Source organism: Hydra vulgaris, chromosome 05 (genome assembly GCF_038396675.1).
Source record: "Hydra vulgaris chromosome 05, alternate assembly HydraT2T_AEP".
Classification (NCBI taxonomy): Eukaryota; Metazoa; Cnidaria; class Hydrozoa; order Anthoathecata; family Hydridae; genus Hydra; species Hydra vulgaris.
In genome coordinates, this window is record NC_088924.1 from 32063873 (window position 1) to 32081455 (window position 17583).

Here is a 17583-nt window from a genome sequence, read left to right on the forward strand (position 1 = left end):
GATGACATGTGCCGATCTGAAAATAGTTGGAATTGTAACTGGCCCACAAGCAGGATACACTAATTTCTGATGTTTCTTTGTCCGTTGCAAATAAAGAGCAAGACATAGTCACTAAAAAAAGAAAGATGTATGGTCTAAACAAAATTATTCTAGTGTTGGACAAAGAATGCTAATAATGTCTAGTTTATTTATCTTCCTATTTTGTTGTATTTATTATTTCAATTTTTTTTTACTCTACTTATTCCATTTTTATTTCACCCTTAGTGAAATCTAGATATGTCTTTTATACTCAATTACTTCATATACTGTATATACTTTTATACTCAATTACAGTTATTTTTATTTAACTTCACCCTTAGTGAAATCTACATATGTCTTTTATACTCAATTACTTCATATACTGTATATACTTTTATACTCAATTACAGTTATTTTTATTTAACTTCACCCTTAGTGAAATCTACATATGTCTTTTATACTCAATTACTTCATATACTGTATATACTTTTATACTCAATTACAGTTATTTTTATTTAACTTCACCCTTAGTGAAATCTACATATGTCTTTTATACTCAATTACTTCATATACTGTATACTCAGTTACAGTTATTTTTATTTAACTTCACCCTTAGTGAAATTTACGCCTTTTATACTCAATTACTTCATATACTGTATATACTTTTATACTCAGTTACTTTATATGGTGTATTTAGAAAAGCTTTTATAATTATTAAATCCTGTAATTTTTTAATTAAGTTTCTCATATTTATTAACAGTCTTCTTGACTATCTTACAGCTAAAGTGGCTACTTGCTGACGCTACAACTATATACTGCAGTTTTAATAAAAAAATCAACTTTTTTTGATAATTTAGAACAGCCTATCTTAAATCTGATTTCTCCTCTGTAACTTATGAATTTTAACTCCAGCAAAATTCACTCATTTACTTCAAACAATTATTGCGATACTATTGATATCAATACTAGTGAATGACAATATTCTTAATGAGTCCTCTGCTTTACGTCTTTTTGGAATATTATTCACTACAAACCTCTCATGGAAATAATATATAATATCCATTGCAAAGTTAGAATCTCTTAAGGTAGCCTCTTGTTATTATGATAACCATCTTACTAATGATTACATTCTTTACCTCAACAAACCTCATACATATCCCTGTATAGAATACTGTTTTCATTTTTAGGCTGGTTTTTCTGAAGATTCTATTTTTCTTCTTGACAAAAGTCTAAAAATGTTTTGTAAATATAGTTGGGCCAGGTCTTTCTGTCAAGCTGAGTAACTACTTATTGCACAGCTGCAACTCTTTTCTTTTCAAAAAATATTATCATGGACACTGCTCAAATAAGTTATCATGTCTAGTTACATAAACCAAAACTCATTGCTTGACTAGTCATTGAGCAAAGTCGCATTCTTTTACTGCATTAAAATTAGTGCATTCTTCATTCTTTCTTAATTCATACAATTTATAGTCTTTCAAGTCTTCTATCAACCATTTTCTTTCTCATTAACAATAATTTTTCTCTGGTAACTCCAAACTTAAATAGTGGTTGCTTGGAGCCTTGTTGGGAGTGAATTAATTTTAAAAAAAAATCAACCAAAAAATTTCATTTAAACTTAAACAAAAATTTAAATTAAAAAAAATCTAAGTTTTAGAGTTGAGAGAGGGTTGTAATCATAATTAAAGCAGCCTTCTTTCTTGTAGTGGCCTTCTCAGCCTACGGGAGGTGAATTAACATTGGGAAGGTGAAAAAACATATAACAAAAAAAAAAAATTTATTATTGTGAATTTGCGATTTAGACTTTTTTTTTTTGAAGATTTTTATTGAATTTTGTGAATTGCATTTGGCGACCCAAGGCACTTTAATTTTAACGAAACAATAAAGCTGTTGTAAATATGCATTACAAAAAAATAACAAGTAAGTGCAACTAAAAATTCAAATTAAATAAAAAATAAAAAGTAATAATCATACCCTTATATCTTTCTTAATTCCAATATCATGCTCTGCAAAATGTTTAAAAATTAATACTATTTTTTCAAAAAATCTTTTAAAGTATAATAATGTTTAATAATATGATGTATAGTGTTTTATTGTATACCTAACATACATTAAAACACTATGCATTATATTATTAAAATAATGTATAGTGTTTTAGCCATTTTACCAAATTACCCTTTCAAGAAGCTTTAGGAACTTTAATTTTCCTATTTTTAAAAAAATTATCAAACCATTTTGTCATAGCAGCTACAAATGTTTAAAATTTCTTCTATTACCCTAATCAAGGAACAAATTAAAAAAAATCTTTTCTTGTTGAACATAAAGTTTAATATCTATTTGTAACAAATGGTTTTTTTACTAGCAATTAAAAGTAACTCATTATATTACAAATTAATTTTATTTATATATATAAATATATATATATATATATATATATATATATATATATATATATATATATATATATATATATATATATATATATATATACATATATATATATATATATATATATATATATATATATATATATATATATATATATATATATATATATATATATATATATATATATATATATGCTGTGTATACTGTTGTATATTATACAAGATTTGAATAAAAAAGATTTTTTTAATCATTATTTTTCAATCGAATAGTGATTTAGCATTTCCAACTGTGTCAATAAAGCTTAAAACGGATTTTAAAATTATTCAATAAGCAACTAGTTAGTATGTAACACATGGAGGCTTGAAACATTTATTATTCTAAACATACCCATAACATTAGGGTAAATTGTGTCAAACTAGACTTTTTTTTCTCTAAAATTTTTGAACATAGTTTTTTTAATTTTGAATCCCAAAAATTTTTCCAAATTATTCCGATTTTGTACACAAGTTTTCGCTCAATCGGAATCGCTTTAGATTACTTAAAAAGTTTTTATGAATGCTTTTTATGAGCGTTTCTAAGCTTTGAAAAAAAAAATTAGAAAGCGTTTTTAAGCCTAATTTATTTATTTTAATTTATTTAAGCTTAATTTATTTATTTTAATTTATTTAAGCTTAATTTAAAAAAAAAAGATTAGAAAGCGTTTTTCAGCTTAATAATAAAGCGTTTTTAAGCTTAATTAACAACAAACTATGCAATTATTTAAAAAAAAAAAATCATTTTTCATCATAATTTCCTTAAATTTCGCAAAACAAGGAAGTTTCTACATTTTTGTTTTTTCGGACTGATAAATAATAATAATAAAAAAAAAAAAACACTTGCATGATAAATAGGCAAAGGCAGTAAAAAACCATCGAAAGGTATAAAAGCAAATCGGTTTCTGAAATAAACCTTTAAGTGTAGTCCCCTTATTATTTTTGTTATACTGCCTTTGGTAGTTCACAGCCAATACACAGGGTGTTCCACTTCATTTCAACAACGTATCATTCAATTTTGACATTGTATCAATACATTTCGACAATCTTTCATTCAACTTCGTCACCGCTGCATTTAATTTCGATTGTTTTGCATTCAATTTCGACAGCGCTCAGAATACTTAAATTAATATACAAATAAAACAGATTCTTTCTAAATTCATAATATAATTTTTTAGTTTGTATGCAAACTAAAGTTTAAAAAACAATTACCATTTATAAAATATTGTAATAGCAAAACTACAAAAATAAGTTTATTCTTCAAAGCTCTCTTTTTGAAGACGGAATCTTTAGCACGTGCCCAAAATAACTATTACAGTTTGTGCTAGTAATATTCAATGTTTTGTATATTTTCAATTAGCTCCTCTGCTAATTGAAAATATACAAATTACTGTATGTTTGTATATACAATATACAACTGTTATTTGTGCTAATACTAGACGAATAAAATATAAAAAGACGTATAAAATATAAAAAGACGAATAAAATATAAAAAGACGAATAAAATATAAAAAGACGAATAAAATATAAAAAGACGAATAAAATATAAAAAGACGAATAAAATATAAAAAGACGAATAAAATATAAAAAGACGAATAAAATATAAAAAGACGAATAAAATATAAAAAGACGAATAAAATATAAAAAGACGAATAAAATATAAAAAGACGAATAAAATATAAAAAGACGAACAAAATATAAAAAGACGAATAAAATATAAAAAGACGAATAAAATATAAAAAGACGAACAAAATATAAAAAGACGAATAAAATATAAAAAGACGAATAAAATATAAAAAGACGAATAAAATATAAAAATAAGAATAAAATATAAAAAGACGAATAAAATATAAAAAGACGAATAAAATATAAAAAGACGAATAAAATATAAAAATAAGAATAAAATATAAAAAGACGAATAAAATATAAAAAGACGAATAAAATATAAAAATAAGAATAAAATATAAAAAGACGAATAAAATATAAAAAGACGAATAAAATATAAAAATAAGAATAAAATATAAAAAGACGAATAAAATATAAAAAGACGAATAAAATATAAAACTTCTTTATTAAATGCTCTTATTTGTGCTTCATATTTCAAAATTCCATTTAGGGCCGCCTAGAGGAGGGAGGCGACATTGGGTACATTTTACCTAGACACACGGGCGAAGGGAGCACATGCGACCCTTAATAAAAGATTTTACTAAAATTTTTAATAATCATAAAGAGCACTACTCCTTGGAGAAATTTAAAACAGAATCTAAAAAACTCCTATTACAATTAGAATTACAACAGATTTCAAATATTTATTATTCTAAATTTAATTCAAAGTAGAAAGAAAAAAAAACGTTGTTATTATCACTAAATGAATATATGTTATTAAACATTAATATAGAAAATGTATATGCATTAATATTATATTAATGCATATTACATACATATATATTAATAACATATATGTTTATATTACTTTTATTTTAAACGTTCTTTTAAAGACATTTTTAGCATTTTGCAAAATTTATATGTATTTTAAAATGGATTATGTATATATTTTTACGAGAAAAGAAGTTTTTTAATTTCTCGTTGCGTTGAAAGCGAGAAAACTACATCATCTAGTACTTTTAATTTTAATATCGTTTAAATAACTTTTCTAAAATGCCGTTTTCATCTAAGAAAATTGTACTTTAAATGTGTCAAATGTGTTTTGTTCATTTAAATGACGCCCATAAAATGGAAAAACAGCAATTTAATTGTAAAAAATAGTCATTTCATACACCATAATATTAATGTTTTAGACTAAAACAACAGAAAGCACTACAGAATGAAATTCTCTAGGCCTCAAAAAAATAATGATCATATGACGAAAATGCTTTGCAGATACATTACTAAGGTGTCCAGAATAAGAAGGAATTAGGGAAAAGTTAAAGACTCCAATCAACCTGAGGAGGCCAGGGGGCTTTTGATGTACTAATGTATGATGTTTGTCATCACCTAAATTCTTATATATATATATATAAAAAAACATGTTAATAAAGTTGAACTTTATTGAACGTTATTTGTTTATATTCACAATATCAAAAAAATTAAGTACATAAAATAAATAAAAATCACGAAAATATCTTGACAACTCATGACCACACCTATCTGTGCGATTATAACCACTTCTGGAGACCAATCATGGCCAGATTTGATTTTCTTGATATCAATTACCTATATTTAGACATACAACATATACCATCTAATTGAAAAACCATCGGGATATTCCAGGACCGCCTTTGACCCCCCTAAAATGATCACCTAAGCGGTCATGACCACTCATGAAGACCGAATATGCCCCTTTTTAAATTTCCTGACCGCAATTACCTATATTTAGACATATAACATGTCCCATCTAATTTAAAAATATCAATACATCTCATGACCACTCTTGACCACTCCAAAATTTAAATGGAGTCCAAAAATAAAATCCTTGGCTCCAAAACCTCAATAAACATGTACCATAATATGTCTGTATTTAACCCATAAATAGTTTTGCCATTTTTAAACAATTCTGGCCCACTGTGCAATGGCTCCACTTTAAATGCAGTTAAAACTCGAATTACATAACACTTATCTGAACAAAAGGCTTGTTTTAAAACATTATTAATGTTATGTCGCATAAATCAGTTAAGTTACTCTCATTCTAATACTTTTCAAATATTCTTTCTCAATACATTCATTCCAATTAATTTGATATTGTGAAGTTGCATTTAATTATTTTTCTTTTTAATTCCTTTGAGAATTAAGTTCTATATAAAAAAAATTCATTTCGATTTCGAAACAATTGAAAAAACTTTTTTAATTTATTTAAAAAAAAGTAACACACATCTTAGAGTAAAAACGTCATTTCCAGTTTTGAAAGCATGATTCAGGATCCCAAGGCAGAAAAAAAAGCTGCAGAAAAAGTTGTAAAAGAATACAAGAACAAACGGTCACTGAAGAGAGTGGCTTCAATAATTCAAAAAAAAGGCATCTAATAACTCTTCGTCCGACTAAATAGTCAAGGTATAGGTTAACAGCTTTATTTTTTTATTCACAATTTTATATTCATAATTTCATTCAAAAACTGTAAAAACAATTCTTTTTTAGATGGACCATGCACCAACAGCGTTGATGAACCATTGAGTTCAAGAAAGCCACCTTCCTCTTCAAATTTTTCAACTGTCTTTGAAGAAGAAGATAATAATCGTGTGAGTTTGGGACACATTCTTATTTTATGAAAAACCTGCAGATATTAAAAACTTATCATTTAAGATCTGCAGATTCTAAAACATATCATTTATTATCTGCAAATATTGAAAACATACCACAGTTCTCAAATGCTTTTTTTAATTTAGGATCAAGAGGCAATTCAACTGGGTGATCAAGTAGTTAGAAACGACCCCACTTTGTGGAAGAGAATTTTATCCGAAGTCGAACGCGATCTAGTCAAACTAAATGAACCACCTCAAAACCCGGCACTTTTTCCTAGAGATTTTCTGGAGAAAAAAAAAATTCTGACATTGCAAAGCTGAATATAGACTTTTTGGATCAAAGCCGAATTGATTTAAAGAACTGAAGGGGCCAGGGCCATGACAACGGGCTAATATGTCCGGTGTATAAGCTTTGTTCATGTCTTACACTGCACACAGTCTAAATCTGTTCATTTTTCAGAACCCTCAACTGTAGTCAAGAACTATTTTGACAACATCCAATTGTTGCATGATCTTTTTAGTAATAGCCCCATGTGCTGGAAAATTTTGACTGAGGCAACTGGATAGTCCCTTCACCAAACGTCCCAAACAAGATGAAGTGCGCGCATAGTGGCTGTCCGGCCATTGTCGAAACAACAAAAAGAAATACTAAAGTTCTTAAAACTTCATGAAGAATTTGATTTAGAAGATCATCAACTCACTTTAGTTAAGGCACTCAAAGAGTAGATTCAGTCATTTAAATTCATTGTCTTGACTTCTTTCTGGTTCAAGGCTCTCCTATGTGTCAGCAATGATGGATGATAAGACAAAGTTTTAAGAGACTCTAATCAATAATCTTGACCAACTAAGTTAACTAACTTCTTGGCCCCAAATCTTCCAAGAAGCAAAACTGATTACATTTTGACTAGTTTTGTTTTGGTTTCAAAATGATTTTGTTAAGAAGAAGACAAGAAAAAGGAAAAAAGTTCAAATGCTAAGTCCTAGCAAATCTCAACGTAAATGATGTAAAGGAAGGGGTGTTGATTAAAGAAATCCGTCATTTAGATGTTCTGAAGCAATTAAATACTTTTGGACAAACAGAATCTTTTTCTTATCAAGTTGCTCAACAGAATCCACCAGAAAGTTCTTCAGTCAATATTTCCTTTGATCTACATTTTGCTTCGCGTTTTTAATACAATCTCCGTTTTCAGGGGCTGAAGGAGAGCTTGCTCTCATAAAACTCAAATTGCAACCAACAACTAATGATGAACGTGATTTCAATTGAAAGCGACCTAGCCACGACTTTATCGTACGAAAATGTCATCTCTAGTTTCGCAAAGAAGAAAGTCCGCAAAGTGAAATTTGTGTGATCTGACTAGTCTTCATAATTAAAATTTTATTAATGAAATATATTATTATTCCACTCATTTGTTTTTGGTGAAATATATAATTCCATTCATTTTAAATTGTATTTGTATTTCCGTTTTATCATATATAGCCAAGTTCAAATATAGAGAGTTTATGTGCAGTGATAGTTAATACAAAAATAATAATTATTTTCATTAAATTGTAATGTGATAGAAGACACACGGACAATAAACAGTGAAATTCATGTTTAATTCAATATACCCAGGAATCCAAAGTTTGGGGCACTAGACCCTGGGCACCACAAAGTCTCTGTGCGGGCTTGATTCAAACATTTTCATCATAAATTCGAAATTTTTATTTAAAGTATAGTGTTTTTAAATTGTCAAATGTGGTGCAACAGTGTTGAAATGTAGCGATACGATGTCGAAACTAAATGATACAACTGTGTCGAAATAAGGTCATACAATGTCGAAATGAGGTGAGAAACTCTGTAAAAAATTTTATTCAAAATATAATTTTTTGATTTGTCGAAATGTGGTGCAACAGTGTCAATATTTAATGCAACAGTGTCGAAATATACTGATACAATGTCAAAATTGAATGATACAATGTCGAAATAAGGTATTTTAAAAAATTCGCTTATTTTGCTTCTCAAGTAAAATTTTCTCCTTAAATTAAGCATTGAGAAACGTCATGCAAAAGATTTTTCCATTTTGATAGTCTTTTATATAAATCAAATCCAAATGTAAGTAATTTTGTTTTGTCCTGTTCAACTTCTTGGCAAACTTGTCACGTGATCTTAACAAACTGAGGTCCAACAAGAGCCTTTATCTTAGTCTTCAAAAAAATGTGAAAAAACTCAGTCCGTTGTTGCTAGCTCTGTGATGGTAACTCTGATAACACATGAACTGTCCATAAATATGTGTCATTCACTCGAGTAACAGGTGATTTCAAGAGTTTCAAAAAGATTGACTACATTGTTGCAGAAGCACAACCTTTCTTAACAACTGGAAATAATGGCAAGTGTTTGCTAACATTTTTTTTGATCTGCGACTTGCATGCAGATATACTTCAAGCTATCTACTGTTTGAAACTAAATATTTGAAGCTTAGCATTAAACTTGATAAGACCAAAATTTCTAATTAGATTATTGAATTGTTTTCTTTCCAATGTAGGACCCACCATGCAGAAATAGCAATAGCTTGACTGGTCAGTTCAATCTTGCTTACTAGCAAACTTCATGACTCTTTTGATATACCAACACGATATGCATATAAAAATCTATACCAACATGTAACATAATTGGAGACATAATTAATTACATATATATATATATATATATATATATATATATATATATATATATATATATATATATATATATATATATATATATATATATATATATATATATATATATATATATATATATATATATATATATATATATATATATATACATACATTACTTCATACTGGGTATAATATTAGCATAGAACAGTTTTACTATAATACATCTATACATTTAAAAATGTTGTCGATTGTAACTCCATAAACTGTACAATATTAAAATTAGTAAAATTCTACAACATAATGCTGTACAAGCAAGCTGCACATGTTAATCTTACCTTCTAAATCTTTTTTGCAATATTTGCACTTATAAAGAGAGCACAGAACTTGAGTGAGTATTGTTCGAACTTCAAGAACGTTCAAGTTTTTCATGTTTATTAAGTTTTTAATGTTTTTACATAATTCTGGAAAATTCTAAAAACTTTTAGACTTTTCTTGCAGTTTAAGATTAGTCTAGATAATTATTCAGAATCCAAATCAAATATTTTCTCAAAAAATTGAAAATAGCTGTTGCAGAACAACGGCTATTTTTAATTTTTTACCCAGAAACAAAACAATTTGATTTAATATGAAATATAGTTAATAATTATAGTTATTTTTTCTTAAAAAAACGTTCAGATTTTTTTCATTTAAAATTTACATTATCATTAAGGTACTTAAAAGTATTGTATTTTGCAATTTAGTTTTAATAAAACAGTTAATTTACCCAGGATCGTTCAAAATTAATTTTTTAATGGAATAGTTTTGGGCAATAAAAAAAATGTTGTAAAGAAAAAACAATTAACACAATGTTTGAATTAGTATGAATTTGCTTGTATATTTCAATTAATAACTAAATTAACTTTTTTGTAAAAAAACTACAACTTTTTCTCAAATATTACATAAGGTGTTGAAGCAATTTAAAATGAGTTTACACAAGGACGTAAAATAAGATTATTTTAGGTCCTTGGTTTACATCACCGTTTCCCCTTTCTAAATGTATGTTTAAGTCGTATAAGCGCGCTATACCAAATATACAGTTTTATTCCACATATATATAGTATTACTATACTATCAGAAATTTATTTCATCTTTTATTGATCAAAAAGAGTATAATATAAATTTATTGAAAATAAGTATAGTATAATTTAAATTTTATTGAAAAATTAGGAGGTTTTAAAACTTTTAAACTAAATAATTTTCAAGATAAGCATCACGATATGAAATAAATTAACGCGTGAACAGTAAAATTTGAGATTTTTTTAACGGTTTTTATTTTTGAATTTTTTTGTGTGCACTGATTCATTTATTGTTTCTATTTTAGAGCCCACTCTCTATAGCTGTTGCTGGCAAAGTTTTATGAAAATATTCTTACTATTTTGTTATCTACATCAAAATGAAGCGTGAAAGTTTGATTGATCGTGTGTACAGGTATTGTGATTCACATTTCAAGGACGGTAGAAAAGATGTCGTTGATCATTTTTTGAAAGAAAATCACCCAAGAGCAAGCATTTACAGATACATTTCAATGTGGGAAAAAGGCAAATCAAAACTTTGTGTTTGTTCTGGTCGAAAAGCTAAAATAATGAATAAAACCAATATTACCAAGTTGAAAAGCATGATTGATGGTCGTTCTGGCATTTCCACTCTACAAATTGCTCGAAAGTTCAAGTGCAGCCTATCTCACGTTGTGTATACAATTCAGCAACACACAAATATTGTTTACCGAAAAAAACAAACCATTTCAGCCCGTACTCCAGAGCAAGTGTCCAAACATGTTGTGGCAGATAGTGTAGAAAATGTTATGGGTGTAATTTCATAATTAATGATGAATCATACTTTACATTTTCTCACTCTGATAAGAACTCAAACGTTGGGTATTGGTCTAGCAATCCAAAAGCAGTTTCTTGTGGTGTGAAATACAAGTCCAAGGAAAAGTTTGAAAAGAAAATGCTTGTGTGGTTAGCAATTTCACCTCGAGACATCTCAACACCCTATTTTGTTCTTTCGGGCCTTGCTGTCAAACAAAATGTGTATTTGAAAGAGTGCATCGTCAAAAGACTGATGCCTTTTATTTAAAAACATTATCCCAATTTCTATGTTTTGGCCTGACTTGGCTTTGGCCCATTATGCTAAATCAGTGACAAGCTAATTGGTCTCAAAAAACATCACTTTTGTACAAAAAGCCGATAATCCTCCTGCAGTGCCTGAACATCGTCCAGTTGAGAACTTTTGCTCAATTTTAAAGGGAATGGTTTATAAGAACAATTGGCAGGCTACTTCAGTTGATGAATTAAAAAGACGGATCAAGTATTGTTTGAAGAAAGTAGATGTAAATGCTGTACAAAATATGTGTGGAGGGGTGTATCGAAAGCTTGATTTTGTAGGACAAAACGGTGAAACAAGTCTATTGCAACTTTAAAGATAAATTATTTGACTATAAATCTATAAGCTGTTTTTTATTTTATCAAAAAATATTGATCCGCTGCAAAGTTAGAGCGTTTCAAAAAAAATCTCAAATTTTACTGTTCACCCGTTAGATTTAATTTTTTAAATAAATTACGGAATGCTAAATTTATTTATAAAACTTAATGACCTATCTTTATTTAACTTAAGGCTCTGCGAGGAAGAAACTTTGATTTGTTTTTGTTTTGTTTATTAGTGAAATTTAGCGTTGCGTAATTTATGGACAATCCCTAAGATTATTGTAGTTATTTTTATAAATACATTTTTTTGTTGTTGTTGTTATTTTAGGTGCTCCCAGAAGTCCTTACGGTTTTATCACAAAGCACCGCGGGAGAGCATTTAACAAGAAGTTCGTTTTAAACATTCCGCGTAAAATCTGCAATAACTATATGGAACTACAGGTAAAATGACCTCAGAATGCAGTGGGACCTCAGAATGTCAGATTGGAAATAAACCAACATAGAACTCGATTTTTTTAAAATTAAACTCTGAAAATGTTGAGTAATCTGAATAAAAAATATAATGTTAAGTCAAATAAAAAAGTATTACATGTAATACTTAAAAAATTGTCTAATATACGAAAACGTTGAAAAAAGTCTACAAGCTATTAACACATTTAAAAAAAATAATTTTAAATATTTCAAGCCCTTCTAAAAATAAGTTTGAGGAACCTTGTCAGAAATGTTGCCTTAAGACTCCAAAAACAGAGCTAAAAAGATGCTTGCGCAGAATAAATCTAATTTTCTTAAAATCGCCTTTTAAAATATCACAGCACCTAACGTTTTGAGGCACCATATCAAAACTATATTGCAAAGTGACTACTTTAATAATTTTTTTTTAAAAAACATTAACAAACTTAAAAAAAATATATTATGAACAAAAAATACAAAAATAAGACCCAGGTAAACTTTAAACCAAAATCAGCGAATCGAGAATGCTAGTTTGTATTCTGGATAAAATCAGTTATAGGAATGAAGTCTTCAACGTTATTTTCATGAGACTCAAACTGAAGGCATTTTTCGGGTTCTATTTTACAAAATGGTTTGATCATATTTGGTTTTAAGCTTGTTTCAACTCAACATGATGCTTTACTACAGATTTTAAAACATTATGGGAACACGAGCATACTCGAAGCTTAATTGCTGCACAAACATTCTTTCCACGTGTACATTCATACATTTATAGAACGCCTCAATTTGTTGTGGTTGCATGGATTTTTTTTCTTTATTAGATTTCTCTTTTTTGGCTTCGTCTTCCTTGATTGAAGAAACCGTTTTCAATATTTTTTTACCCTCAATTGAGCCGTGATATTGGGTAACTCTAACATTTTCCTTGTTTATTTTAGGTGTTACTTTGGTTACAGGCAACAAATTAGGTATTTCTTCCCGTGATATTGGTTTATCAGATATTATTTATCTGATAAATCAATATCACTGGGATATATATCGGATATATTATCAGATAAGCTTCCATGGCACTTTCATATTTATGTTTCCAATATTCTGTTGAGCCATAGCGAACATCTTTTGGAAATGAAATTGTTACTGCTGTTGATAATTGATTTTTTTTGGTATTTTCATTAATACACAGCTCAGCTCGTAAAAACTTATCTTCTTGCATCCACTTAACACTGAGTCCTCCACTTGAAATACCAAAATTTTTTACCTGCGTTTATGGTTGTTTGTTTTGATGCCCACTCTGGCCATAACTCTGCAAATATATAACGAAACCTTCAATTATATTCAATCAAATCAAATATATAATGAAACCTGCAAATATATAATGAAACCTATTGATTGTCAAAAACGAAGAATAAAGTACAGTTTTAACACTTCTGTACTCAGAGTGCAATTTCTGATTAGTTTGATCAAGGAGCTGGGTAACGCCAGTTGTGTCAGGTGTAGTGATAAAAAGTCTAATAACTTTGCTTCTTAAAAATGTCAATACAACACTGTCAAATCTTGAGTGACCACCAGATATTACAACAATAGGCCTTTTTATATCGTTTTTAGTGGTCAAACATTTGATGTGCTCTTAGAAGTGTACTGTGATGCTGACTTTCACTGTCATTTGTGGAGATTAGAAGGTTTGGAATTCGTATAACTGCTTCTTTTGGAGCCACGTGGATACTAATCCCTTTCCCCTTGAATATGATGTAGCACATTGCTAAATCTCCTCCAAAGGAAACAAAAGGATGTATTTTCTCTTATCACCTTTTGACAAATTTCTCCTCTTCCAGCGTACACCATTTGGAGTACTATCAACTCCATAGTTTATAAACTGGGGGGTTTCATCATGGTTATAAATTTTAGCGACATCTATATCTCCCTGCCATACACCTCTTTCTGATTGATTTGTATCAATGAAAATATTACATTCTATACACGATTTTTGGATACAGTTCTTTGTCTTTTTTTGATAATGTGCTTTTGATATTTTGCATCCCAACGACTCAAAAAAGATTTGCTAAGCTTCTTTGCTTGGAGTGCGCGTTGAGTATTTGGTGATAGCTTAGTAATCTAACGCCCACAGAGGTTTCTACAGGCTTGCTTTCTTACTCTCAAAACATTCAACATTATCCTTGTCAACTCCGACTTGTTTAAACCCTGCAAGGCACCTAAATAAATTATTGAAATAACAATACAAGAAAACTAAACAGTATAAGTATAGTTTTCTTAATGAACAAAATTAAATTTTGTTACAGGATTTTGTTACAGATTAAAACAGTTTATTAAAAAAATGTTTCATTTCTCAACTATGTGTACATATTACCTATTCTTGAAATACACTTCTTTATCTTTTGTAAAAATTGAACAATATTCCTTCTCGTTTCCAGTTATAATGACACCACCAATCCGTTTGTTAATTGTTCTAAGATCTTTAATTAGTGGAAATCTTCCTGAATTGATTGCAGCCCAACCAGGTTTATTGTTTGTTCGACACCACTTAACTGCTTCCTCTAACTGCTTACTTTTCATCGCTATAACACCTCTTAGAACATTGCATCTTGATTTGCTTGATAGTTCAACTCTAAAGGATTTTCTCTTTTTTTTTTTTTATTCTCTATAGCAAAGAATATTAAAACACACTTTTGTACTGGATTTTTCTTTAGTAAACGCACTTTAGTTTAATTTATTTATTTGTTTAAAAACAAACAAAGAAAACATCGTGTTAGAACGTGTTTGAAAACAAAACAATCAGAAAGCTTTGTTTCTATTTTTATAGTTTAAAAATCTTCTACATCAAAATAAAATATTTCTCTTTTGAATAAAGATTATTTCAGTATTTATAAACACCAAACGTTGACTAAGGAAGCACTTTATTAACTTATATTTAAATGCTTAAAAACATCAAAAACTAAGCCACCATATTTATAAAATTTGTAAGTATTAAATACGTTAAAGTATATATTAACACTAGAAAAAAATAAATTTTTCATGTTCATTTTAAAAATCTAAAAAAATCCGTGTAAATATAAATAATAAAAATTAAAAGAAAAATACCCGAAAAAATTTTTTCCATATTAAACAAAAAATGACGAAAATTAAATATAAAAGCTAAAATATAACTTTCCTTAAAACGGAATGAGAAATGATGATTGAGAAATTTAAAACGGAATGAGAAATGATGATTGAGAAATTTTTTACAGAAGTTTAAAGGTGTAAAGAAAATACTTGAAAAAAAAAACAAAAAACAAACAAAAAAAACATGTTTTGCAAAACTGTTAAAAGAAAGAAATTAAAAAAGGATGTGTAAATATTACTAGAAATAAAAAGGGTTCTAGAATTTAAATAATATAGAAACATACGTATTACTTAATAGAACGATTAAAGTGAAGAAACTTATCGCTATATAAAGTAACACTTTTTATCGAAGTGATTCTTTTTCTATTTTCAGTTTTGAATTTATATCTACCAGTTTTCCAAGATTCCGCACTGTTTTACAACCGTATAAATGAAGTGTTCGCAATCTAATAATAAAAGTAAAAACAATTTTAAATACAGTTATAATATATAACAATTTGTTTGCATAAATCATCTAAATTAACACATTGCTGTAGTATGTACAACATTCAAAAAGTAGGCATGATATTAAAGTATATGAATTTATGGTAGATACAGTATGTGTTTGTACTAATAGTGTTATGTTAACAATTAGTGTAATTAAACTTTCAATGTTTAACTACACTAATTGTTTTTTTGTTTCAACAGACGCACTACAAACTCATTGATGCGCCTGTTTGTAGTGAAGCTCTCATTGATGCGTCTGTTATAATATTATATAAGATTAGTGAGCTTCATTTAGTGAAGCTCACTAATCTTGTATGATATTATGCTTAATTATACAGTTTACAAACAATGGAAGACAAAAGGCTAATCACACACATTATCTAACCAGTTTCTTGAAACTCCTGCACTGCACAAATGATCCTGCACTGTATTTTTTTAGTTGCTGATTGACAAAGCTCTTCCTCTTTATCCCTCAACCAATATTATTGTTATGGGTATAATATTCATCACACTGAATGACTCTAATACCACTAAACTTGGTGGCACTAAAGCTTATAACTTCTACATTTATAAATCTCTTACCCAGATAGTTAACTTTGTGACTCGTTTTCCAGACAACTCCAATTACTTACATTCACTCCTTGATTTGTGTCTTGCTTGTGTACCCGTTGTTTGTCACCCTAGCTTGTTTTCAGCTTTTCGTAACTTTCTTTAGGTGGTTCGGACCATGCAATAACCTCTCTAAATCATTTATCTCGTACTACTTCTTACCCTCACCTTATCATTGCAATACTCACTATTAACCTAAAGTTTACTAGAATTTTTTTCGTAATTCTCTTCGTGACGGTCTTTGATTTCTTTTATCTTACCGCTGATAAATGCACTTCTTAAATAATCTCCTGGATCTAAGCAGATATGGAAGCTTATATTCTTTCTTGTCGGTTTTAAGTCAAGGCTAATTCTGCTCCATGGTTTCCATAGTCATCTTTTCGTAAAACTGCTATTTCTAATCGTAATCATTTTTTCTTTTTTACAAGAACTGTTTTTACGTTTTGTATAACTTTACGTTCTGTATTATTTTCTTGAGAACATTAATTTCTTGAAATAAAAAACAAATGCTTATTATTTCAAGAAATCATTGTAAAAAAGGTGCTGTCTGCTAAGCTCTTATATTCTCAGTTGACTAAATTTTGTATCTTATCTCAGAAAATAAGTTCTAGAGACTTTTGGAAAATCTTTTATAGAGTCATTAGAGATAAAATGTGTCAAGCATTCCGTCTCTACATGGATCAAATTTAATTACCTTTCCGAAGGATATGGATATTTGATAAACTATTTGCGAAGAGTCTTTTATTTTATTTTTCTCTCAAATCGAATAACTTCCTTCCATTCCGAATAAACATATTAATCTGCACAATCCTTCAAGATTGTGTAATTAACATCATAAAATACAAAACCAATGCTAACACCATTAAGGAAAATGAAAAAAACAAGAAACTGCTAAATCAGATATAAAAGAAGCCGTGGAAGACATTACCCATAATCCCATTATCTTTGCATTTTAATGGTAAGACTTCGTTAAAAATCAAACAGGGAAAAAGACTGAAAGATTTGCTGTCCCCATTATTGTTCGTGAACAATAATGGGGAGTCACATCTTCTTAGAGTACCTGCCTTGAGTCTTCTTCAGGTGAAATATGTATATAGAAATCATAAAAATATGATGAATATGACCTCATCTAAAAAATATGTAGATTAT

At 28.3% G+C, this 17583-nt stretch overlaps 2 protein-coding genes across 4 annotated transcripts in view; both read right to left on the reverse strand.

Annotated features, from left to right (window-relative positions):
• LOC136080787 (multiple coagulation factor deficiency protein 2 homolog) overlaps window positions 1–17583 on the reverse strand; it is a 119715-nt gene that overhangs the window by 37666 nt on the left and 64466 nt on the right. Inside the window, exon 1 of one of the 3 annotated variants that reach the window (XM_065797918.1) lies at window positions 2794–2816. The exons of 1 other annotated variant lie outside the window; for it this stretch is intronic. In XM_065797918.1, the coding sequence (XP_065653990.1) occupies window positions 2794–2797 (4 nt within the window). In that variant the 5' untranslated portion in view covers window positions 2798–2816. Of the gene's footprint in view, window positions 1–1992; window positions 2115–2793; window positions 2817–17583 lie in introns of those variants that run through there. One more of the 3 variants, XM_065797919.1, reaches the window with a different exon arrangement.
• The window catches only part of LOC101239184 (F-box/LRR-repeat protein 7), a 66772-nt gene continuing 64210 nt past the window's right edge, over window positions 15022–17583 (reverse strand). The window contains exon 14 of the mRNA XM_065797917.1: window positions 15022–15785. Within this exon, the coding sequence (XP_065653989.1) occupies window positions 15683–15785 (103 nt within the window). The 3' untranslated portion in view covers window positions 15022–15682. The remainder of the gene's footprint in view (window positions 15786–17583) is intronic.